General features: G+C 45.7%; 1 protein-coding gene across 1 annotated transcript in view; it reads right to left on the reverse strand.

Annotated features, from left to right (window-relative positions):
* Positions 1-27,109, reverse strand: part of itga2.2 (integrin, alpha 2 (CD49B, alpha 2 subunit of VLA-2 receptor), tandem duplicate 2) — a 154,095-nt gene that overhangs the window by 52,359 nt on the left and 74,627 nt on the right. The window contains exons 5-12 of the mRNA XM_078219451.1: positions 26,061-26,175; positions 15,469-15,596; positions 11,196-11,344; positions 8,382-8,532; positions 4,053-4,218; positions 3,476-3,555; positions 2,074-2,212; positions 81-226 (exon numbers count right to left, since the gene is read on the reverse strand). Coding sequence (XP_078075577.1) covers positions 81-226; positions 2,074-2,212; positions 3,476-3,555; positions 4,053-4,218; positions 8,382-8,532; positions 11,196-11,344; positions 15,469-15,596; positions 26,061-26,175 — 1,074 coding nt within the window. The remainder of the gene's footprint in view (positions 1-80; positions 227-2,073; positions 2,213-3,475; positions 3,556-4,052; positions 4,219-8,381; positions 8,533-11,195; positions 11,345-15,468; positions 15,597-26,060; positions 26,176-27,109) is intronic.

Raw genomic sequence — 27,109 nt, forward strand, 5'->3', positions numbered from 1 at the left:
AACTGAAGCAGAAAGCAATGCAATTGTGCAGCAGGTCAATCAGATTCTCAAAGAAAAAGATGGGTTAGCACAGTACATGCCTGTTCTCCTTTTTCCGTCTGCCTAATTATCACTTCATCATTTAACCCAACGGTGTAAATGACTATCTGGCCAGTGTGTTGGAAGCGTGGTGCACCGGCAACATAGAGCACAGAATTTTGTGTAACCAGCGATGTCACAGAGTAACCTTGGAAAGGAAATACAAGTCAAATATCTTTAGTGAAAATATTGTTGCAGAGTCAAAGGTTTCTAAAGTATAGATCCGTACATTATTTTTTAAATTGAGCTTTAACTGCTTAATTTATCCATCATTATAAAACCATTATATTATCCATTCAAGGATATGGACCTCACTGTCTAACATAGAAAATAGAAGCAGGAGTAGGTCATTCGGCCCTTCAAGCCTGCTCTGTGCTTCATTTTGATCATGGCTGATCATCAAATTCAATGTCTTCATCTCTCCTTCCTCCCATATCCCTTGACCTCTTTAGCCCCAAGAGATATATCTAACTTATTTTTGAAATCAGACAATGTTTTGGCCTCAACTACTTTCTGTGGTAGTGAGTTCCACACATTCACCACCCTCTGTTCTAAAACCTCAGTTCTAAAAGGTTTACCCTTCATCCTCAAACTATAACCCCTTGTTCTGGACTTCCCCACCATCGGGAACATTCTTTCTGAGTCTATCCTGTCTAATCCTGTAGAATTTTATAAGTTTCTATGAGATTTAAATGTTTCTATGAGTCAGGCCAGCATTCATTGCCCATCCCTAATTGCCCATGAGAAGGTGACCAGTAAGCAAGGTTGGGAGTTGGGATCTGAATACTTGTGACTTATTAAGATTTCTTTCATTTGCCTCTCTGAACTTTGATACTGGTTAGAATGTGTTTACCGGAAACCTACTTGATCTGCCCTGATCAGAATTCACCTATAATTGTGGACTTAAATTACGAGTCTTGTCAGGGCTTTGCACATGGAAGAGGGCATGGATATAAAGTGGCTGAAGCCTGAGAGGCCTAGATAGTAGTGGGAATGGTTGTTTGCCGAAGGATCTTTTGGCTGCTGTACAAAAACTAGCCTTCTGGAAGACTCTAGCACAGAGCTTCTGTTCTACTGTCTCAGTATGAAAAGAGGGACTTATCCTCTCTGGTCTTTACTTTCTGTCTTTGTGAGCCATATGGGTGTATATCAATATAATTCATGTAACCTCTCTGATTATTTAATCAAAGATTCTTCTGGAAACTGTACAAAATAAACATTCTCAGATGAGCTGGTCACATGGGTGGCCAGTGAAATTCGCAGAAGGGCTGATAGCCCCCGCTTTTATCATTACTATAGCAACCTCAAACACTCCAGACCTGGGAGGTAACCCCAGAAATTCATAGGAGAATCATGGCTATCTGCCCACTTTTCTTCTTTGCACCTGGAACCAACCATTCTCCTGGTTCACCAGAGAAAGATATTGCTGCATTATGTAAAAATAATTAAGTTTTAAGCAATTACTCAAATGAACGAAGTGTGGGTCAGAGTAATTTCAAATCAAACCAAATGAAGGTGCAGTAAAACAAACTTCCTCTCTGCACTTTCTCTGGGGAGTATCTGGATTTAGCATAACAACAATCATGGCATCTTGTCTGAGAGAAAGAACTCAGTGGCCAGAACTCTCCGGCCGTTCATGCCCCACTGCCACAAGTGACGATGGAGAATTTGGTGCTCAGCCACATCTCTGTTCACTGCAGCAGGACCAGACAATTCTGCCAGCCTGAATGGCTGGACAATTCTGGCCAGTATCTATGATTTTGCAAGTGTAATATTGCAGTTTAAAGTGCAGCATGTTGATGTTTAATATCATCCTATTTATGTCTAGCAGTGCCTCTGCGGGCTTCTAAGACTTGATAGGAAACTTTGCTCATTGTTCGTAATAGTATGGAAATTGTACATACCACTTTATTTGCCCTAAAGTCAAATTAATGATTCAGAAGGTAAATGTACAACTGCGCTGTTATAATGAGTGGGAATAAAGTTAAAGCTTACCCAGATATGAACTGTCATTTCTATCTTGCAAAATATCTTGAAAGATTTTCTTGGCAAAAATAGTGATCTTGTTAGATGATTTGTGGACAGTTGTGCCTGTCCAGTCATAAGCTCCTACAGCTCCCAACATCAGCAAGTCCTGAAAAGAGGAGTTAAATCTTGAATAAAATGCATGCTAGAGGACTATTTGATGCATTGAACGCTGGATGGCAATACATTATCACAACATTCTTCTAAAGAAAGTAAGAAGTTTCACAATACTAGGTTAAAGTCCAACAGGTTTAGTTGGTAGCATGAGCTTTCGGAGCGCTGCTTCTTCATCATTGTGCCTACCCCAGTTCAACGCCAGCATCTCCACATCATTCTTCTAAAGATGCTCTATTGGATTTATTTAATTTTAAATTTTTGTTCTGATCAAGCTGAGGGATATTACAGCTGCAAAATAGAACACTGTTCCATTTTGAACCTCTGGTGATATCACCTGACTCTCCCAGGATAGGTACTGCAGAGTCAACTTCAGAAGAATATCTCTCACCTCACCAATGTTTTCCATTCTTTAACATTTCTGAGTGGGATTGGCATTTAATGCCAAAGATTTTTAATTAGGAGTTATTTATTTATTCATGGGACATGGGCATTGCAAGCTGGCCAGCATTTATTGCCCATTCCTAAGTTGTCCTTGAGGAGGTGGTGATGATCTGCTTTCTTGAAACGCTGCAGTCCACATATATATGTATGTATATATATATTGTATATACATACATATATACGTGCTATTGAGACTGTTGAAACGCATTTCACTGCTCAAAGAGTTACTTCACTCTGTTATTATTTAAGTTAAATTCAGTCCAGATAAAATGAAAATCACTATTCCAACCTAGCACACATCCCAGTCTCTCTAGTCATTTGGAGGTTTATGAAAATCGTAACAATGTAATTGAATTCAGGCTCCTTTGAAAAGTGAGCAATGTGCTGCAAAGGTGGCCATTGAAGATCAGGTGATCTATTCTGTAAAAATTGCCCCACTGTCTAACAGAGACAAAAGGGTATAGTACATACCCTCAGTGGAAAATCTGTCAAACCATGGCCGGAATTTTACCGTTCCACCCGCCACGGGAATCGGAGCGGGTGAGCGACGGACCATGGAAAGGTCCGTTGATTTCGGGTGGGATTTTCCGGTTTCAGGGTGAGCGCGGCCATAAAATCCCTCCCAATGTCCTACACCCCAACAACTAACCCCATGGTCAACAAAACAAGGCACGATCTCCTTGTAGATATTTTTGGAGGAATGCAAATAGTCCGTAGGTATCAATGTTTTTGCTTGCTGTTTATGATCTACATTGTAAGTGGCCAGAAATCACTACAACAAATTCCATTACCACCACACAGAGAAAGTTAATACCTGGCTGGGTACAAAGTGTGCACTGAATCCAACTTGTGCCATTTCCAACGAGAAAGTATCTTCATTTTTATTGCTTGTCCCTAGAAGAATCAAATATACAACTATAAAATATTCTATTTTATGGACATCTAATATGTTATTTCTGTCACGTCTTTAAGTAATTTGATCAGCTGGAAGCCAACAAGGCCGATTTCCTGGCCCTTGAAATAATACTGGGACCGTAATATTGCCTTAGGATGAGATCATAGATGATGCCGAGAAAATGTGAATTTGTGCTTAAGGTAACAGACCATAATGTCTTCTGTTTCAGTGCAAACAACCCCAATTTTGCCCCACACACCACCCAAAAATATCCAAATTTACAAGCTTTTTCATAATTATTTCCTCACAGCAGACAATATCTTGTAGAATCTGCACTGTCTCAACCTCCTTCCTATAGTCCCAAAACACCACAGAATATCATTATAGCAGTCCTTCAGGCAGATTAATTGAAATTCACCAGGAAGTGATTTTAACTAGGTGAAATAAAAACATAAGGCGGCAGAATACTTTGAAGAAAACAGAGAGAAAGCTTTACCTTCAATGCTAAAGATACGTTCTCTGAGAGCACTAGCTATTTCTATCAAAGCAGCTTCTGAAGATACGTTGAAAAAATGCTTCTCTGTTGGGTCACTTGCAATGGATTTGATTTCGTTGATTAACTTGTCTGGGTTTATGTTGTTTCTTACGTAATATCCAAGAACCTATGGAATAAAAGAAAATTGAATTCTATTACATGGAAGTAGACTGGACACCTTTGTCAGCTGTTCCAATTTTCAGTAGATTTTTTAATTGTTCACATTCACAAATTTAGCATGCCTGGAATTGGGTTCACTGCTAACGCCCTCATATCTGAGTTAAGAGACAATTGGCTATAAATTGGATCGATCCTATCAATGGGTGCAGGGATTGTGATGTGCAATTGAGCCATGTCTATTGAAAATATTCCAAGTAGCAGACACTGTTATTGTCTACACTTTCAGCAAGGAGCCTGTATTTGTGTAAGACTGGAACCAGTTTAAACTAGTCCATGATTCTTAAAAGGGAGGTGCATTTTGGCTCTGGAAGCTCATTCACCTGGCTGGGAAACCTTTGTGGAACAGGAAAACACTGGATATCGCCTCAAATGGCCAGAGGGAGAGTTCCTATGTACTTCAAAGCAGCCCTGGAGACTGAGTGCAGAAGGAGAGGGAGAGAGGTGTCCTATCTGCAGGAGGCCTGGAAGTCCTTCAGGCAGATATTGCAAAGGCAGTGGGAGCAGATAGCTACAAGGGGCCATGCCAGGAATTTGAGCCTGAATGTAGTCCTGCAAGAAACTCAATGACCTCACACAATTGGTCAATGTCAGCGAATTAATCTTCAAATGCCACAACCTACCAACTACGCAACCAACCTCAGTGTACTGTTCAATGCAATATATCTGCATCACTCACCCATAAACAGTATTTAGCAACCAGAATTTATGCTTAACATTCAGATGCTCTACCTCACCCTCAAACATTTAGCACTGATGTAAATTTCTCATCCACAACTCTTCAGCAAGGCCCATAACCAAAAAAATTGCAACACACTGACTGGCATTTTTTCCTTACTCTTTCAGGACAAAGTGGCACATAATAGGTCTGAGCAGCAAAGAAGCAGCATTGCTACATCTCCTCACTCCATCAGAGGTGGTAGTGTTTAGCATTATTGGCACGGCCATCGCTGAGACCAGTCACTGAAGCCATCCAGGATTTTGATATGTTCTGCTTTATGAACTTGCTGAAATCCCACTTCATCCTTATCCCACAATCTGATATAATGTACAAAGCTGCTTCACATCCAACCTCATACCTGAATGTGGGAATCACCAGGCATGTGTTGGCTGACACTTCAATGCCGTTCCCAATGAGCGCTGCATAGTTGCAGCTTGTTCATTGTATTAGACATAGAGATCTGAATCAGCCTTCATTGCCTGGCAGAACAACCCCAAGGTCGTAGGTTAAGAAGGCAGCATTCCAACAAATCTATGCTGATGCACCGAGACAAATCCACAAGATAAAGAACAAGAGGTGGGAGGAGAAAGCCTGAGAGATCCAGCAATATAACTATTGTCATGACATGTAGAGCTGTCTTGAAGCCACCAGGGCCTTCTTAAGGATGACAATCCCTTCCATCAATGCTGGAAAGAACATTTCTAACAACTCCTCAACTGTGAATCCAAGGTGGGGGCTGATTCTCTCGGATCTTGTGGTAAAATCCATGGTCGAACCACCAGTGATGGGAGAGCTGCGACAAACAATCAGACAGATGGATGACAAAAAGACCTACAGTCCCGATGGGATCCCAGCTGAGATATTCAGAGGCTTTTGCACACATCAAGTTGCCATGTCCTCATCCAATGGTTCAGGAGGAAAAAGAACTCCCCCCACACCCCTCTCCCCAACCCAACTGCAGGAATGTAACAATTGTCGCTATCTTCAAGAAGGGAATCATGCTGTGGAAACTATTGCAGTTTTTTTCTTGTTATCCACAGCAGGGAAGTTCTGGATATGCATTTTCCTGAATCTTCCTGTGGCTGAGAAAATCCTCCCAGGGACAGAAATAGAGTGTGACTTCAACCATTTCAGAGGAACCTGGTTTTTATTGCCAGATAGATCTAAAGAATATGTGAGAACAACACCAGAAAACACTGCACTCCAGGACTACACTCATTAACGATAGTCAGCATGGTTTTGTGAGAGGGAGGTCATGCCTCATTAACCTGGTGGAGTTTTTTGAAGAAGTGACTAGAATGGTTGACAAGGGAAGGGCCGTGGATGTCATCTATATGGACTTTAGTAAAGTGTTTGACAAAGTCCCTCATGGTAGGTTGGTGCAAAAGGTTGGATCTCATGGGATAAAGGGGGAGGTGGCTAGATGGGTAGAGAACGGGCTTGGTCACAGAAGACAGAGGGTGGTAGTGGAAGGGTCTTTTTATGGCTGGATGCCTGTGACTAGTGGTGTTCCGCAGGGCTCTGTATTGGGACCTCTGCTGTTTGTGATTTATATAAACGATCTGGAAGAAAGTGTAACTGGGGTGATCAGTAAGTTTGCGGACGACACAAAAATGGCTGGATTTGCAGATAGTGAGGAATATTGTCAGAGGCTACAGAAGGATATAGATAGGCTGGAAATTTGGGCAAAGAAATGGCAGATTGAGTTCAATCCAGATAAATGCGAAGTGATGCACTTTGGTAGAACTAATGTAGGGGGGAGCTATACGATAAATGGCAGAACCATAAAGAGTGTAGATACGCAGAGGGACCTGGGTGTGCAAGTCCACAGATCCTTGAAGGTGACGTCACAGGTGGAGAAGGTGGTGAATAAGGCATATGGCATGCTTGGCTTTATAGGACGGGCCATAGAGTATAAAAGTTGTGGTCTGATGTTGCAGTTGTATAGAACAACGGCCGCATTTGGAATACTGCGTCCAGTTCTGGTCGCCACACTACCAGAAGGACATGGAGGCTTTGGAGAGAGTGCAGAGGAGGCTTACCAGAATGTTGCCTGGTATGGAGGGGCTTAGTTATGAGGAGAGATTGGGTAAACTGGGGTTGTTCTCACTGGAAAGACGGAGGATGAGGGAAGACAGAATAGAGGTGTATAAAATTATGAAAGGCATAGATAGGGTGAATGGTGGGAAGCTTTTTCCCAGGTCGGTTCACGAGGGGTCATAAGTTCAAGGTGAGGGAGGGGAGGTTTAACACAGATATCAGAAGGACGTATTTTACACAGAGGGTGGTGGGGGTCTCGAATGCGCTGCCGGGCAAGGTGGTGGAGGCGGACACACTGGGAACGTTTAAGACTTATCTAGATAGCCACATGAATGGAGTGGGAATGGAGGGATACAAAAGAATGGTCTAGTTTGGACCAGGGAGTGGTGCGGGCTTGGAGGGCCGAAGGGCCTGTTCCTGTGCTGTATTAGAACATAGAACATAGAACAGTACAGCACAGAACAGGCCCTTCGGCCCACGATGTTGTGCCGAGCTTTATCTGAAACCAAGATCAAGCTATCCCACTCCCTATCATCGTGGTGTGCTCCATGTGCCTATCCAATAACCGCTTAAATGTTCCTAAAGTGTCTGACTCCACTCTTACTGCAGGCAGTCCTGCTGTGCTAGTATTGTTCTTTGTTCTTTGTACTACAAGGTGGGCGGGACTTTCCCTACATTTGGCACAGTGCGATGGCAGGCGGCAATGGCTAATTTTCAAGCTGTATTGTTTGCCAGTTGGAAAAAAAGAATTCTCCACGTTGGGTGAATTTCACCCAGCCCACCATCACCGGGTACATTCATCATGGGGAACTCTATTTAAAGGCTACCCCAGTGCTCCCCAGTCACCTCTTCACCCACGGATATTCATGGCTGCAAAGAAGTCTGCGCCCAGGTTCTTACAAGCTTCCCTCGCCAGACTGCTGGATGGCGTGGAGAAGTGACATGACATTCTGTACCCTGGCACAGGGAGGAGACCTGCAGGGACACTAAGCCAATATGGGAGACAATGGCAGGGATGGTTAGTTCCACCTCCCTGCAGAGGAGGACAGGCATCCAGTGTCACAAAAGGGTGAATAATCTCTTCCGTTCTGCCAGGGTAAGCCACTCCTCCAATCACTCTCAACTCATACAGTGGCACACCCAACACATGACAAACATTTGTTTGTTGACAGAGGCAGCAGTAATTTCTCAGCTAATGTTTTCCTCTGATTGGTGCAACAAACTACAAAATTCTAGAAGGGTATACTTTGAAAAGATTCTATTTCTCAGTGTATAACTTGGTTAGATATTTTGCAACATCTGTTAAACAAGAGGCATCTAATTTTCTGACAAAAATGTTGACATTTACTTACAGCAATCCCAAATCGGACTATGTTTTGTTGTTTACAACTCTCTATCACGCTCGGTAACCTGTCTTTGTCGTGAGATTCACCATCAGTTACAACAACCATTACCTTTGTTGCTTTTGGTCTTCCACCATTTTCAGGTAAGAAAGCATTTTTTCTGAAACATGACAAAATGGCATAACACATCACAGAACCTGATCCAGCAAACAGCTGCCAACTTAATGAAAGTCACTTACCTCAGTGAATTCTATAAGTTAGCAAAACAACTGCAAGTCTTTCATACATTTGAAGCATCATGTTAATTAGTTTGGCCATGTTAACGGATGACCATGCTAAATTGCCCCTGAGTGTCTCAAGATAAGAACAAGCAAAGACCAAAGAACAATACAGCACAGGAACAGGCCCTTCGGCCCTCCAAGCCCACGCCGCTCCCTGGTCCAAACTAGACCATTCTTTTGTATCCCTCCATTCCCACTCCGTTCATGTGGCTATCTAGATAAGTCTTAAACGTTCCCAATGTGCCCACCACCTTGCCTGGCAGCGTATTCCAGGCCCCCACCACCCTCTGTGTAAAATATGTCCTTCTGATATCCGTGTTAAAACTCCCCCCCCCCCCTCACCTTGAACCTATGACCCCTCGTGAACGTCACCACCGACCTGGGAAAAAGCTTCCCACCGTTCACCCTATCTATGCCTTTCATAATTTTATACACCTCTATTAGGTCTTCCCTCATCCTCCGTCTTTCCAGTGAGAACAACCCCAGTTTACCCAATATCTCCTCATAACTAAGCCCCTCCATACCAGGCAACATCCTGGTAAACCTCCTCTGCACTCTCACTAAAGCCTCCACGTCCTTCTGGTCGTGTGGCGACCAGAACTGGACGCAGTATTCCAAATGCGGCCGAACCAACGTTCTATACATCTGCAACATCAGACCCCAACTTTTATACTCTATGCCCCGTCCTATAAAGGCAAGCATGCCATATGCCTTCTTCACCACCTTCTCCACCTGTGACGTCACCTTCAAGGATCTGTGGACTTGCACACCCAGGTCCCTCTGCGTATCTACACCCTTTATGGTTCTGCCATTTATCGTATAGCTCCCCCCTACATTAGTTCTACCAAAGTGCATCACTTCGCATTTATCAGGATTGAACTCCATCTGCCATTTCTTTGTCCAAATTTCCAGCCTATCTATATCCTTCTGTAGCCTCTGACAATGTTCCTCACTATCTGCAAGTCCAGCCAATTTCGTGTCATCTGCAAACTTACTGATCACCCCAGATACACCTTCTTCCAGATCGTTTATATAAATCACAAACAGCAGAGGTCCCAATACAGAGCCCTGCGGAACACCACTAGTCACAGGCATCCAGCCGGAAAAAGACCCTTCCACTACCACCCTCTGTCTTCTGTGACCAAGCCAGTTCTCCACCCATCTAGCCACCTCCCCCTTTATCCCATGAGATCCAACCTTTTGCACCAACCTACCATGAGGGACTTTGTCAAACGCTTTACTAAAGTCCATATAGACGACATCCACGGCCCTTCCCTCGTCAACCATTCTCGTCACTTCTTCAAAAACTCCACCAGGTTAGTGAGGCATGACCTCCCTCTCAAATCCATGCTGACTATCGTTAATGAGTTTATTCCTTTCTAAATGCGCATACATCCTATCTCTAAGAATCCTCTCCAACAACTTCCCTACCACGGACGTCAAGCTCACCGGCCTATAATTACCTGGGTTATCCTTCCTACCCTTCTTAAATAACGGGACCACATTAGCTATCCTCCAATCCTCTGGGACCTCACCTGTGTTCAGTAACGAGACAAAGATTTGCGTCAGAGGCCCAGCGATTTCATCTCTCGTCTCCCTGAGCAGCCTTGGATAGATTTCATCAGGCCCTGGGGATTTGTCAGTCTTTATATTCTCTAAAAAACCTAGCACTTCCTCCCTTGTAATGGAGATGTGTAGGTTAGGTGGATTAGTGGGGTAAATATATGGGGTTGTGAGGATGGAGCAGGGGCCTGTGTAAGATACTCTGTCAGACTTGATGGGCCGAATGACCTCTTCTGCACTGTTGGGATTCGATGATTCTTTGATATAAAATCTCAGCCAAAGAAATAAAATTACAAATGAAAACCAATAAGTGATCATAGATTTGACAAGATGTCAGTTACGAAATTTAAATCAAAGCATTCCTTGTAAACATGAGTTGCACGGTGGCACAGTGGTTAGCACCTTTGCCTCACAGCACCAGGGACCTGGGTTCAATTCCTGGCTTGGGTCACTGTCTGTGTTGAGTTTGCACGTTCCCTCCGTGTCTGCATGGGTTTCGTCTCGGTGCTCCGGTTTCCCCCCACAGTCCAAAGATGTGTGGGTTAGGCTGAATGGCCATGATAAATTGACCCTTAATATCAGGGAAATTAACAGGATAAATACGTGGGGTTATGGGAATAGGGCCTGGATGGGATTGTGGTTGGTGCAGACTTGATGGGCCAAATGGCCTCCTTCTCCACAGTAGGAATTCTATGATTCGGTGAAGAGAATGAGGGAGATGTTCAATCTGGGCACAAGGGACAATATGTGCACTGTACTAGCCTCTCATAGTTCATCATAGTCACATCTGAATGAGGATAGTAAATCAATGTTCCCATCTCTGTTCTAAATTTGTCCTTTCTCTTTTTAGGTGTGGGTGGACTTGCTCTGAATTTCCTGTGTAAATGATTTTTATTAGGAAGAAGAAATATTCCAGGCAGTTACTCCAGCAGTATTTTTAATAAACAATTACAAATAGCTATTTTAAGGCACAAATTACCTTGCAAAGTCAATCGCATCAGCTGTGTTTGTTGATGTTCCCAACTTTTGTTTGAGGCTCGCTGCAATCTTCTCAACTTCGGCTGTTGAATTGTAAGAGTTCAGCTTGAATTGAAATTCTGCATCTTCACCATACTGTATAATAGACACCTATTTGGATCAAATAGGTGAGATTAGGGGAGATGGAGATGTTGTGATAATCTCACTGAGCTACTGATTCCCAGGCTAATGCTGGGGACGTAAGGTCCCAGGCTAATGCTCTGGGGACATATGTTCAAATCCCAATAAGACAGCTGGTGGAATTTAAATTCACTTAATAAATCTGGAATATAACATTTTTATCAGTAATGGTAACTATGACAACTAACATTGAACCATTCATTAATATCCTTTCGGGAAGGAAATCTGCCAACCCTACCTGCTCTGGCCTACATGCAACTCCAGACCCTCAACACTGCTTTTGCCTCATAACTGACCTACAAAATGGTCCAGCAAGCCACTCAGTTCAAGGGCAACAAATACTGGCCCCGCCAGTGATGCACACATCCAGTGCAATAATTAAAAAAACATGATCACATTTCACAGCAGAACATAAAAGACAATTTTTTAATATACCTGTTTTGCAAAATGGCAGCACTACTGGCCCTTAGCTTTGGCTAACATTTTGCCAGGGGGCATATTGGAGTGGGTAGAATCATTACTAAAACTACAGGGGTGTCCGAGCCAACTGAAGTAGAATGCATATTGGTAGTGGGGCAGACAGGATGTTCTGCCATTTTATATCCCAAAATGTTCCTTATATCCTTCTGACAAATTTTCACCAACTTTTCTAACCCTCTCTTGAATTTACTGATCCAATCTGCCCCTGGTGCCCCCTTCGGCAGTCCTTTCCATACATTCACTGCGTTCTGCATAAAATGGTCACATCGAAAGTAAAAACAGAAAATGCTGGAAATGTTGAGCATGTCTGGCAGCGACTGTGGAAAGAGAAACAGAGTTAACGGCTGGAATTTTACCGGCAGGTGAGGCTCAGAGAATGGCATTCTCTGTTGGCCTCGGGCGGGATCGTATCAACCTCGGGCGGGCATGCCGGTAAAATTCCGCCCAACGTTTCAGCTTGACTATCTTTGGTAAAAACTGGAAAAAGTTAGAGATGCCCCAGTTTTTCAGCAGGGACAGAGACAGGGAAAGGGTCAAAGGGATACAATTACTATGATAGCGTAGAATTGACATCCATTTCAAGTGATAAAACGAATGACGGTGGTTACATTGAAGTTGCCTTTTCATCCTGTCTCTTATGTTTAGCAGTAGATGGTAGGACTAACAGAGCACTGGGCTCCACAGGGAATCTCACCCGTTCATCATGTGTACCAGACAACAGTATTTGTGCCGGGGTAAGGCCATACTTACCATACTTGCCATACAAAGACTGCAAGTCGGAGCCCAAATTACAATTAATCTCGGACAGATGACTGCCATTAGCAAAGATGTAGGCCGGAATTCTCCCACTGTTCACACTGGTGGGATTCTCTAGCCTCACTGGCGGCGCTCCGACTCTGGCGGGTTTTCCGGCTTCAATGGGAATTCCCATTGGGACCAGAGGATCCTGCTGCCAGCAAATGGTGTGCCGCCTCCCACTCCCGAGAAAAAGGCTGAGGGGAGGCCACAGAATCTTGTCCATAAGACAAAATCTTAAGCTGCATTGGTCTGTTGCTCCCGCACAAAGAGGTTAGGTGCCCCTGCAAACCTCTGTGTCTGTGCAGGATGGATAATCTAATGGTGCTGGAAATGGTATGGGTACTCATCTCTGTCATGCAATGGGGATGCTTGTGATTTGGGCCAAGGCAGGACCACAGCAGGTAGCAGAGTGCGACTCCAGGAATGTCTAGGCTAAAGAACCTTTCATCATCCCAGTTTTGATTAGTATTCCAAAAAGATTGCGCAAGTTGTATTTGAAACAAACTCATCTTTTGGGGAGCAAGTGGGCATGGGAGGAATTAAAGGGATGCTTAACTTTGAGGTGCTCAACAACAGACAGTGAGTACCAGTGCAGGGAGGAGGCAGTGAATTCCAGTGCAGGGGAGGAGGCAGTGAGTACCAGTGCGGGGAGGAGGCAGTGAGTACCAGTGCGGGGAGGAGACAGTGAGTACCAGTGCGGGGAGGAGACAGTGAATTCCAGTGCGGGGGAGGAGACAGTGAGTACCAGTGCGGGGAGGAGGCAGTGAGTACCAGTGCGGGGAGGAGACAGTGAATTCCAGTGCGGGGGAGGAGACAGTGAGTACCAGTGCGGGGGAGGAGACAGTGAGTACCAGTGCGGGGGAGGAGACAGTGAGTACCAGTGCGGGGAGGAGACAGTGAGTACCAGTGCGGGGAGGAGACAGTGAGTACCAGTGCAGGGAGGAGGCAGTGAATTCCAGTGCGGGGGAGGAGACAGTGAGTACCAGTGCGGGGAGGAGGCAGTGAGTACCAGTGCGGGGAGGAGACAGTGAGTACCAGTGCGGGGAGGAGACAGTGAGTACCAGTGCGGGGAGGAGACAGTGAGTACCAGTGCGGGGAGGAGGCAGTGAATTCCAGTGCAGGGAGGAGGCAGTGAGTACCAGTGTGGGGGAGGAGGCAGTGAGTACCAGTGCGGGGGAGGAGGCAGTGAGTACCAGTGCGGGGAGGAGACAGTGAGTACCAGTGCGGGGAGGAGACAGTGAGTACCAGTGCAGGGAGGAGGCAGTGAATTCCAGTGCGGGGGAGGAGACAGTGAGTACCAGTGCGGGGGAGGAGGCAGTGAATTCCAGTGCGGGGGAGGAGGCAGTGAGTACCAGTGCGGGGGAGGAGGCAGTGAGTACCAGTGCAGGGAGGAGGCAGTGAGTACCAGTGCGGGGGAGGAGGCAGTGAGTACCAGTGCAGGGAGGAGGCAGTGAATTCCAGTGCGGGGAGGAGGCAGTGAGTACCAGTGCAGGGAGGAGGCAGTGAATTCCAGTGCAGGGAGGAGACAGTGCGTACCAGTGCAGGGCAGGAGGCAGTGGGTACCAATGTGGTGAGGAGGCAGTGAATTCCGGTGCAAGGAGGGAGGCAGTGAATACCAGTGCGGGGAGGAGACAGTGCGTACCAGTGCAGGGAGGGAGGCAGTGAGAACCAGTGCAGGGAGGAGACAGTGCATACCAGTGGAGGGAGGGAGGCAGTGAGCACCAGTGTAGGGATGAGGCAGTGAGTACCAGTGCAAGGAGGGAGGCAGTGAGTACCAGTGCGGGGAGGAGGCAGTGCGTATCAGTGCGGGGAGGAGGCAGTGAGTACCAGTGCGGGGAGGAGGCAGTGCATACCAGTGCGGGGAGGAGGCAGTGCGTACCAGTGCGGGGAGGAGGCAGTGCGTACCAGTGCGGGGAGGAGGCAGTGAGTACCAGTGCGGGGAGGAGGCAGTGAGTACCAGTGCGGGGAGGAGGCAGTGAGTACCAGTGCGGGGAGGAGGCAGTGCGTACCAGTGCGGGGAGGAGGCAGTGAATTCCAGTGCGGGGAGGAGGCAGTGAATTCCAGTGCGGGGAGGAGGCAGTGAATTCCAGTGCAGGGAGGAGACAGTGCGTACCAGTGCAGGGCAGGAGGCAGTGGGTACCAATGTGGTGAGGTGGCAGAGAATTCCAGTGCAAGGAGGGAGGCAGTGAATACCAGTGCGGGGAGGAGACAGTGCGTACCAGTGCAGGGAGGGAGGCAGTGAGAACCAGTGCAGGGAGGAGACAGTGCATACCAGTGGAGGGAGGGAGGCAGTGAGCACCAGTGTAGGGATGAGGCAGTGAGTACCAGTGCAAGGAAGGAGGCAGTGAGTACCAGTGCGGGGAGGAGGCAGTGAGTACCAGTGCGCTCTATTACTTGGGGAGGAGGCAGTGAGTACCAGTGCGCTCTATTACTTGGCCTCCCACGCAAGAGAGAAGGGAAATTATGGAGAACAGTTCAAAGGAAAAGAGAGAAACATGACAGCAATGGAATGGATGAAAGTGAGGACATTTCGACGACTTAACTTGCACAACACCACAAAACATCCACTGTCACCTGGGGCATTATACACAGAAAACCAATTTCAAGCAGTTTTAGTGAAGTGGCCAGGAGCTGGGGTGATAAATGGCAGGTAGATATCATTAAGTCCCTATTGTAACATCGTATACTTTGTGTCCTTATTTTAATATGATAGATACAGTCACAAACAACAAATATAATTGAAAAGAAATCCATATCCATAAAAGAACACTTTAGAAAATCAAAGAAATGCCAGAAGTAAAAAAAAATGTAGTTACCTGAGTTTCATGAGGGCCAATGTTTAAACTTCCTGTTAGTTTTTTCAGGAAATTTTGGACTGGTTCCCAAGGCCAGATACTATTGGATCCATCCAGCACTATCACAAGATCCATGTAGGTTCCACATTCTATAAGCAGAATAAATAGAATAGTTCTAATTATATGATGTCCTATTACTGTGCAGCACCCACTCAATAGAACTGTGGAGGCTAAATATGATAACCCTACTCTTCCAATGCATGACCAGGTTGCAGTTCTTGAGTATCCGAAAAGATTAAGGTATTAGGATGGAGGTTGTGTGGAGGGAGCGGGAGATGATAAGAGATGTGTGCATAGCTTTTTGATGAGGTAATGGAGAGAGTAACAGAGAGCAATTCAGTTAATGTGGTGCATATGAACTTCCAAGAGACATTTGATAAAGTGCTGCACAACAAATTAGTGAACAAAGTTAGACTTGCTTCCTGGAATAGAAGGGACAGAAGCAACATGGAGACAAAATTGTCTGAGTGACAGGAAACAGAGCAGCAATAAACAGTACTGGAGAAAGATTTATAATGGGGTTTCCCAGGGGTCAGTGTTTTTGAACCCTTGCTTTTGTTAAATATAAATGGCACAGACCTCAATGTACAGGGCACAGTTTTAAAATGTGTGGAAGACATGCAGCTTGAAAGTCTTGTGAACTGTGAAGAGGATAGCCCAAAGATGGGCAGGTTAGGTGCATTGATTGTGCTAAATTGCATCAATATCAGCCGTACGGAAGTGATGATGTTATGAAACAACTGATTGTCAGTTAGCAAACGCTTATCTCATTACACATGACTGAATGCATTGTTAAATTAATACACAAGTTAGAGTATACAGTAATGTTACTGATAAAGTTGAATTTTCAAGTTATGATGAAGTTATCATTTACACTTTTGGAAACAAACCACTGGAACATGGCATACCGCTCATTGGAACAGGGCATACCGCTCATTGGAACAAGATATACCTGTCATTGGAACAAGGTATACCTCTCATTGGAACACGGTATACCTCTCATTGGAACACGGTATACCTCTCTGTGGTGAACCATCGTTGGTTCCCACTAGATAGTACTGAGCCAGGGTCTGGCCAGTACTACAAGTATGTATATATGTTGCTGTTGGGGTTAGGGATGGGTTGTTCTACTTGTTGCTGTTGGGGTTAGGGTTGGGTTGTTACACCTTGTATTATAGTATTGTGGTACATCCCAGTCGGGCTCCGCCTCCTGGGAGAGGTATAAAGGTCTCTGCTCTGTCTGGGACCCCTCAGTCTGGGATCGTGTATATAATTAGTAGCTGCCTTGTTACAGCAAATAAAAGCCTTTATTTCCTGAGCATCAAGCCTTGTGTGTGATAACGCGCATCACTCTCATTGGAACATGGTATACCTCTCATTGGAATACGGTATACCTCTTATTTACTTAGAAAGAGAGGGATGAACTCTATTGAAAGTTGTATTGTGCACTTGGTCCACTTAATGCTGCACAGACACAAAATCAAGTTGCAGCACACATGAGGACGGCCGAAACTGGGATGTTGGATTTATGTCACATTATCAGTAACCCCCACAGCTTGCCTCCTGGGCTTGCAGAATCTCACTAGCTGTTCTGTCTGGAGACAATACACATCTCTTTAACCTGTGTTGAATGCTCCCTCCACCACATTGTCTGTACCTTTAAGACCTGGCTGGCTGTAGGATTCGCATCCTAATTAGTATTCTGTAACTTGATTTTGTCTGTTTGCACTGTTTGAGAGCACATTTCCACTCCATCTGACAAAGGAGCAGTGCTCCGAAAGCTTATGGTATTTGCTACCAAATAAACCTGTTGGACTTTAACCTGGTGTTGTGAGACTTTTTACGGTGGGTGTTTAGGCAGGGGAGTGTGTAATTGAACATAGAACATTACAGCACAGTACAGGCCCTTTGGCCCTCGATGTTGTGCCGACCGTGAAACCAATCTAAAGCCCATCTAACCTACACTATGCCAATATCATCCATATGTTTATCCAATGACCATTTAAATGCCCTTAATGTTGGCGAGTCCACTACTGCTGCAGGCAGGGCATTCCACGCCCTTACTACTCTGAGTGAAGAACCTACCTCTGAAATCTGTCCTATATCTCTCACCCCTCAATTTAAAGCTATGTCCCCTCATGCTAGCTATCACCATCCAAGGAAAAAGGCTCTCACTATCCACCCTATCTAATCCTCTGATCATCTTGTATGCCTCTTAACCTTCTTCTCTCTAATGAAAACAACCTCAAGTCCCTCAGCCTTTCCTCATAAGACCTTCCCACCATACCAGGCAACATCCTAGTAAATCTCCTCTGCACCCTTTCCAATGCTTCCACATCCTTCCTATAATAGAACATAGAACATAGAACAGTACAGCACAGAACAGGCCCTTCGGCCCACGATGTTGTGCCGAGCTTTATCTGAAACCAAGATCAAGCTATCCCACTCCCTATCATCCTGGTGTGCTCCATGTGCCTATCCAATAACCACTTAAATGTTCCTAAAGTGTCTGACTCCACTATCACTGCAGGCAGTCCATTCCACACCCCAACCACTCTCTGCGTAAAGAACCTACCTCTGATATCCTTCCTATATCTCCCACCACAAACCCTATAGTTATGCCCCCTTGTAATAGCTCCATCCACCCGAGGAAATAGTCTTTGAACATTCACTCTATCTATCCCCTTCATCATTTTATAAACCTCTATTAAGTCTCCCCTCAGCCTCCTCCGCTCCAGAGAGAACAGCCCTAGCTCCCTCAACCTTTCCTCATAAGACCTACCCTCCAAACCAGGCAGCATCCTGGTAATTCTCCTCTGCACTCTTTCCAGCGCTTCCACATCCTTCTTATAGTGAGGTGACCAGAACTGCACACAATATTCCAAATGTGGTCTCACCAAGGTCCTGTACAGTTGCAGCATAACCCCACGGCTCTTAAACTCCAACCCCCTGTGAATAAAAGCTAACACACTATAGGCCTTCTTCACAGCTCTATCCACTTGAGTGGCAACCTTTAGAGATCTGTGGATATGGACCCCAAGATCTCGCTGTTCCTCCACAGTCTTCAGAACCCTACCTTTGACCCTGTAATCCACATTTAAATTAGTCCTACCAAAATGAATCACCTCACATTTATCACGGTTAAACTCCATTTGCCATTTTTCAGCCCAGCTTTGCATCCTATCTATGTCTCTTTGCAGCCTACAACAGCCCTCCACCTCATCCACTACTCCACCAATCTTGGTGTCATCAGCAAATTTACTGATCCACCCTTCAGCTCCCTCCTCTAAGTCATTAATAAAAATCACAAAGAGCAGAGGACCAAGCACTGATCCCTGTGGCACTCCGCTAGCAACCTGCCTCCAATCTGAAAATTTTCCATCCACCACCACCCTCGGTCTTCGATCAGACAGCCAGTTACCTATCCAATCGGCCAACTTTCCCTCTATCCCACACCTCCTCACTTTCATCATAAGCCGACCATGGGGGACCTTATCAAACGCCTTACTAAAATCCATGTATATGACATCAACTGCCCTACCTTCATCAACACACTTAGTTACCTCCTCAAAAAATTCTATCAAATTTGTGAGGCACGACTTGCCCTTCACGAATCCGTGCTGACTATCCCGGATTAATCCGCATTTTTCTAAATGGTCGTAAATTCCATCCCCAAGGACCTTTTCCATCAATTTACCAACCACCGAAGTAAGACTAACCGGTCTATAATTACCAGGGTCATTTCTATTCCCTTCCTTAAACAGAGGAACAACATTCGCCATTCTCCAGTCCTCTGGCACTATCCCCGTGGACAAAGATCAAAGCCAAAGGCTCTGCAATCTCATCCCTTGCCTCCCAAAGAATCCTAGGATACATTTCATCAGGCCCAGAGGACTTATCAACCTTCAGTTTATTCAAAACTGCCAGGACATCCTCCCTCCGAACATCTATTTCCTCCAGCCTATTAGCCTGTAACACCTTCTCTTCCTCAAAAACATGGCCCCTCTCCTTGGTGAACACTGAAGAAAAGTATTCATTCATCACCTCGCCTATCTCTACTGACTCCATACACAAGTTCCCACTACTGTCCTTGACCAGCCCTAACCTCACCCTGGTCATTCTTTTATTCCTCACATAAGAATAAAAAGCCTTGGGGTTTTCCTTGATCCGACCCACCAAGGACTTCTCATGTCCCCTCCTAACTCTCCTAAGCCCCTTTTTGCGGTGACCAGAACTGTACGCAATACTTCAAGTGCGGCCGCACCAGAGTTTTGTACAGCTGCAACATGACCTCCTGGCTCCGAAAATCAATCCCTCTACCAATAAAAGCTAACACTCCGTACGCCTTCTTAACAACCCTGTCAACCTGAGTGCCAACTTTCAGGGATCTATGCACATGGACACCGAGATCTCTCTGCTCATCCACACTACCAAGTATCTTACCATTAGCCCAGTGCTCTGTAATCCTGTTATTCCTTCCAAAGTGAATCACTTCACACTTTTCCGCATTAAACTCCATTTGCCACCTCTCAGCCCAGCTCTGCAGCTTATCTATGTCCCTCTGTAACTTGCAACAACCTTCCGCACTGTCCACAACTCCACCAATTTTAGTGTCATCCGCAAATTTACTAACCCATCCTTCTACGCCTTCATCCAGGTCATTTATAAAAATGACAAACAGCAGTGGCCCCAAAACAGATCCTTGCGGTACACCACTAGTAACTGAACTCCAGGATGAACATTTCCCATCAACCACCACTCTCTGTCTTCTTACAGCTAGCCAATTCCTGATCCAAACCGTTAAATCACCCTCAATCCCATGCGTCTGTATTTTCTGCAATAGCTTACCATGGGGAACCTTATCAAACGCTTTACTGAAATCCATATACACCACATCAACTGCTTTACCCTCATCCACTCTTTGGCCACCTTCTCAAAGAACTCAATAAGGTTTGTGAGGCATGACCTACTCTTCACAAAACCGTGTTGACTATCCCTAATCAAATTATTCCTTTCTAGATGCTTATAAATCCTATCTCTTATAATTCTTTCCAAAACTTTGCCCACAACAGAAGTAAGGCTCACTGGTCTATAATTACCAGGGTTGTCTCTACTCCCCTTCTTGAACAAGGGGACAACATTTGCTATCCTCCAGTCTTCTGGCACTATTCCTGTAGACAATGACGACATAAAGATCAAAGCCAAAGGCTCTGCAATCTCCTCCCTAGCCTCCCAGAGAATCCTAGGATAAATCCCATCCGGCCCAGGGGACTTATCTATTTTCACACTTTCCACTATTTTTAACACCTCCTCCTTATTAACCTCAATCCCGCCTCGTCCAATGGCCTGTATCTCGGTATTCTCCTCGACAACATTGTCTTTTTCCTGCGTGAATACTGACGAAAAATATTCATTTAGTGCCTCTCCTATCTCTTCAGACTCCACGCACAACTTCCCACTACTGTCCTTGACTGGCCCTAATCTTACCCTAGTCATTCTTTTATTCCTGACATACCTATAGAAAGCTTTAGGGTTTTCCTTGATCCTACCTGCCAAAGACTTCTCATGTCCCCTCCTGGCTCTTCTTAACTCTTTCTTAAGGTGCTTCCTGGCTAAATTGTAACTCTCAAGCACCCTAACTGAGCCTTCACGTCTCATCTTTACGTAAGTCTCCTCCTTCCTCTTCACAAGAGATTCAACTTCTTAAGTAAAAGAAACAGGATTCCTTCAGGGTTCCTGCTCACCCGAGCCATGCAGAGATTTTATGCTGGGGTGGGCAAGGCCTTAGACAGGAAGCTCATTCTTGCCACAATTGAGGTCCTTAAGTCGCCATTTCCCACTCAGCCTCAACGTTTAGGCTGGTAGGAAAATTGGCCTTGCATGAGGAAGCCCAAAAATCACCAAACTTAGATCTTGGGCAGGAAAGGGGAGGGGTGGGGGGTGGTGGGGAAGGGGGGTTGGTGACTCCAACAAAAGCCCCCTTCTGAAGTTAGGCGCCTCTCCTGCCTTTAAGATCTGGTGGCTTGCAGACATCCCTCCTTCCCGGCCTCTCCCCCGAGACACCTATCACCCCTTTTGCACCCCCCAACAAGGCCTTCTCTGCCCTCCCTACCCTGGGACCAATTGTATTTAACTTAGCCTCTGGTGCCCAGGTTTAGTCTCTGGCATCCTCAGGAACTTTCTCTTCAGTCCACTACAGCTCTCATCACTGCAGGCACTGGAGAACTGCCAGAGAATCTGATTGGCTGGCAGCTCTCTAAGGCAGGACTCACTCCTGTGTGATGGACGGGCGTCCTACCTGCAGCAACTTAATGCTCATTCAAATATGAAATGGCAGTGAGACACTCAGAGTTGACAAGGATGTGTTTTCTGCTGACTCTATGAACGACAGGTAGCGAGGTCCAGCCTTCCGAAAAATTCAGGTCCACGTTTTAATATCATGTGCAGCAGTTTTGATTCTGAATTCTCATTACTGAACCGTTTTTTCTCAAGGACTTTCCCCTTATGTCTTGTGATATTGCTCAAGGGGAGTAAAGGCTGTAGGGTGTCATGTCCTGTATGCTGCAGATTGGTGGCAGTGAGGATATGCACGATAGGTCAAAGTATGGTTTGACAGTATGGTCCAAAAGGCAGGAAAGGTATAAATCATGTGTTTAGCATGATAATAACAGCAAGATTGAGCTACATAAAGTTAACATTTTAGCAAAAGGAAAGACTGAGACACTTGAGAAAGAAAGTGCTACTGAATGCGTAGTAAAAGATAATGATATTTCAAAGTGTGTCAGTTTTGCATGTGTCCCAGGACTTATACCCACTGATCCTCTATAAAATAAACCCCATCATATATAGCTGGGGCAGTTTAATTTAATAGCTATTGGAGTTCTCTCGTGCACATTCTGTGTGAAGTGCTGAGGATTAATGGTGCAGCCTGCAAGTATAGAAACTTGAAACTAGAAGTCTGAAAAGGCTGCAGAAACCTGGGGAGCAGCACACAAATTGGGAGGCCCTTGCTTTAGGTAATTGGCTGTAGTGTAGCTGGACTGGATGACTCAAGTGTCTTTTCCTAATCACTTTTACAAAGTGTCTTCCATTGATAACCCTGATGTGGAGATGCCGGCGTTGGACTGGGATGAACACAGTAAGAAATCTCACAACACCAGGTTTATTTGGTAGCAAATACCATAAGCTTTCGGAGCACTGCTCCTTCGTCAGATGGAGTGGAAATGTGCTCTCAAACAGTGCAAACAGACAAAATCAAGTTGCAGAATACTGATTAGAATGCGAATCCTACAGCCAGCCAGGTCTTAAAGGTACAGACAATGTGGGTGGAGGGAACATTAAACACAGGTTAAAGAGATGTGTATTGTCTCCAGACAGAACAGCGAGTGAGATTCTGCAAGCCCAGGAGGCAAGCTGTGGGGGTTACTGATAATGTGACATAAATCCAACATCCCGGTTTAGGCCGTCCTCATGTGTGCAGAACTTGGCTATCAGTTTCTGCTCAGCGACTCTGCGCTGTCGTGTGTTGTGAAGGTCGCCTTGGAGAATGCTTACCTGAAGATCCAAGGCTGAATGCCCGTGACTGCTGAAGTGCTCTCCCACAGGAAGAGAACAGTCTTGCCTGGTGATTGTCGAGCGGTGTTCATTCATCCGTTGTTGTAGCGTCTGCATGGTTTCCCCAATGTACCATGCCTCGGGACATCCTTTCCTGCAGTGTATCAGGTAGACAATGTTGGCTGAGTTGCAAGTGTAGGTACCGTGTACCTGGTAGATGATGTTCTCACATGAGATGATGGCATCCGTGTCGATGATCTGGCACGTCTTGCAGAGGTTGCTGTGGCAGGGTTGTGTGGTGTCGTGGTCACTGTTCTCCTGAAGGCTGGGTAGTTTGCTGCGGACAATGGTCTGTTTGAGGTTGCGTGGTTGTTTGAAGGCAAGAAGTGGGGGTGTGGGGATGGCCTTGGCAAGATATTCGTCTTCATCAATGACATGTTGAAGGCTCCGGAGGAGATGCCGTAGCTTCTCCGCTCCGGGGAAGTACTGGACGACGAAGGGTACTCTGTCCACCGTGTCCCGTGTTTGTCTTCTGAGGAGGTCGGTGCGGTTTTTCGCGGTGGCGCGTCGGAACTGTTGATCGATGAGTCAAGCACCATATCCTGTTCTTATGAGGGCATCTTTCAGCGTCTGGAGGTGTCTGTTGTGATCCCCCTCATCCGAGCAGATCCTGTGTATTCGGAGGGCTTGTCCGTAGGGGATGGCTTCTTTTACGTGTTTAGAGTGGAAGCTGGAGAAGTGGAGCATCATGAGGTTATCCGTGGGCTTGCGGTACAGTGAGGTGCTGAGGTGACCCTCCTTAATGGAGATGCGTGTGTCCAAGAACGCAACCGATTCCGGAGAGTAGTCCATGGTGAGTCTGATGGTGGGATGGAACTTGTTGATGTCATCATATAGTTGTTTCAGTGATTGCTCACCATGACTCCAAAGGAAGAAAATGTCATCGATGTATCTAGTGTATAGCATCGGTTGAAGGTCCTGTGCGGTGAAGAAGTCTTGTTCGAACCTGTGCATGAAGATGTTGGCATATTGAGGTGTGAATTTGGTCCCCATGGCTGTTCTGTGTGTCTGGATGAAGAACTGGTTGTTGAAGGTGAAGACATTGTGGTCCAGGATGAAGCGGATGAGTCGTAAAATTGCATCTGGAAACTGGCAGTTGATGGCATTGAGTACTGAGGCTGTTGCAGCAATGCCATCATCGTGGGGGATGCTGGTGTAGAGTGCCGAGACATCCATTGTGATGAGGAGTGCTCCTGGTTCAACTGCTCCATGTGTGCTGAGTTTCTGTAGGAAGTCTGTATTGTCGCGACAAAAGCTGGGGGTTCTTTGTACAATGGGTTTCACGATGCCCTCGACATAGCCGGAGAGGTTCTCGCACAGGGTTCCATTGCCTGAAACAATGGGACGGCCGGGTGTGTTTGCCTTGTGTATCTTTGGGAGGCAGTAGAGATCTCCAACGCGTGGAGTACTTGGGATGAGAGCACGGAGGGTGTTTTGAAGGTCCAGATCAAAGGTTTTGATCAGAGTGTTGAGTTGACGGGTGTGTTCTTTGGTCGGATCTGTGGGTAACTGTCTGTAGTGTTCCTCGTTGTTCAGTTGTCGGTACACTTCTTTGCAGTAATCCGTTCTGTTCAGTATGACGATGGCCCCTCCTTTGTCTGCTGGTTTGATAACAATGTTGCGGTTGGTCTCGAGAGCGGGGATGGCGTTGCCTTGTGCTTGGGTGATGTTCGGGGCTGTCTTGTGAGTGCGGCTGATGAATTTCGTGTTGATGTACCTCCTGATGGCTTGGGCATACATGTCAAGTCGAGGGCAGCGGCCTTCCGGATGCTACGGCATCTCCTCCGGAGCCTTCAACATGTCATTGATGAAGACGAACATCTCGCCAAGGCCATCCCCACACCCCCACTTCTTGCCTTCAAACAACCACGCAACCTCAAACAGACCACTGTCCGCAGCAAACTACCCAGCCTTCAGGAGAACAGTGACCACGACACCACACAACCCTGCCACAGCAACCTCTGCAAGACGTGCAGGATCATCGACACGGATGCCATCATCTCACGTGAGAACACCGTCTACCAGGTACATGGTACCTACTCTTGCAACTCGGCCAACTGTCTACCTGATACGCTGCAGGAAAGGATGTCCTGAGGCATAGTACATTGGGGAAACCATGCAGACGCTACAACAACGGATGAATGAACACCGCTCGACAATCACCAGGCAAGACTGTTCTCTTCCTGTGGGGGAGCACTTCAGCAGTCACGGGCATTCAGCCTTGGATCTTCAAGTAAGCGTTCTCCAAGGCGGCCTTCACAACACACGACAGCGCAGAGTCGCTGAGCAGAAACTGATCGCCAACTTCCGCACACATGAGGACGGCCTAAACCGGGATGTTGGATTTATGTCACATTATCAGTAACCCCCACAGCTTGCCTCCTGGACTTGCAGAATCTCACTAGCTGTTCTGTCTGGAGACAACACACATCTCTTTAACCTGTGTTTAATGTTCCCTCCACCCACATTGTCTGTACCTTTAAGACCTGGCTGGCTGTAGGATTCGCATTCTAATCAGTATTCTGCAACTTGATTTTGTCTGTTTGCACTGTTTGAGAGCACATTTCCACTCCATCTGACGAAGGAGCAGTGCTCCGAAAGCTTATGGTATTTGCTACCAAATAAACCTGTTGGACTTTAACCTGGTGTTGTGAGACTTCTTACATTGATGACCCGGGCAGAGGTGATAAAATGGAAAAGAGGAGTATATGGAAGCTGAAAAGAAAAGTCCACCATTACATTGAGACTGACTCATAAACTCGCCCGAGTGAAAGTTCGAAAAGGAGAATGAGGGAGGGATATGGAAGCATCGAGGTCTCTCTGGGGGAAATTGTGAAAAAGTGCGTCTTGAAAAGCTCTGAGAAGGTAGCAATGTTCTTGTTTGATTGTCTGACATTTTCTAATATTATGTCCACAACATCTGCAATGAAAAAGCTTACTGTTAACAACTGGTGAAAAGATATTTGATAATTGGAAGTTTGAATCCATATCAGCACACAATCCTCTTGGGAAATACTGCTCGCCACACTTCTGTGCCCACAATGGAGCACATGTCTGAAAAGAAGCAAAATAAATGAGTTCTATTGATAGCAATATTGTAAAATATATAAAGTAATTTGCCAGCTTAAAATAATTAAGTAATAATATTATTTAAAGTGAAGTTTGAGAAAATTCTGAGGTTCATTTCCTTAAGGAATTCCCTCAGCATTTAACTGAAGAGATTCCTGGTAGATATGTGACAATACAAGAACAAAATCATTCCCCAGGACTGGATGAATGCAAGAACAAATGAACAAGTTACTGCAATTTAACAATCAGCTTGGCAACTTTTGTCTGATTTTTGTATTCCAGAAGCTTCTAATTGATTGCCGTTCTTCATTTTTTTCAAGCTTTACAAACCTTCGGATCAGATGAAAGTGGCAACAGTTTTTTTTCTGAACATTGTGAAGGGGTGTTTTTTAAACAGTTTAACACATGCCAGTTTTACTATAGGGTTTATTGGTTCTGTACAGAGTATGTATTGGGTTAATGGGAATGGTGGGGGGGGGGGGTCATAAATTGACACAAAGGGTATGTAGGGCCATTTGGGTGTGGAGGCATGAGTTGGCATTGAGTTAGCATGTGGGCGAAAAGGGGCTGTGAGGGTGTGTGGGGAGAAAGAATTGGCATGGAGGGGAGATGGGGACTGGATGGGGGTGAGGGCTAGAGGGTCTGAAATATAAGCAAACAATGGGGTCAAATTCCCAGAGAACTGAGGTGGACCTTTTAACCAGTTCTCCTCGACACTGAGCCACCACTGCAGCTGCCTCCGATCTGCTTCATGGGGCAGTATGCCTGATTCCGTCCCGCTCGGATGGAATCCAGAATGATGGGACAGTTGCTATCAGGTGAGTCTGTTGAATCTGTAAATTTCCCAAATTGTGCTACCCATTTTGGGAGTGAAGAAACTGGTCCTTTTTGCGAAGTTTAAAGGTTACATTAGCAGAGC

This window comes from Mustelus asterias, chromosome 1 (genome assembly GCF_964213995.1).
Source record: "Mustelus asterias chromosome 1, sMusAst1.hap1.1, whole genome shotgun sequence".
Classification (NCBI taxonomy): Eukaryota; Metazoa; Chordata; class Chondrichthyes; order Carcharhiniformes; family Triakidae; genus Mustelus; species Mustelus asterias.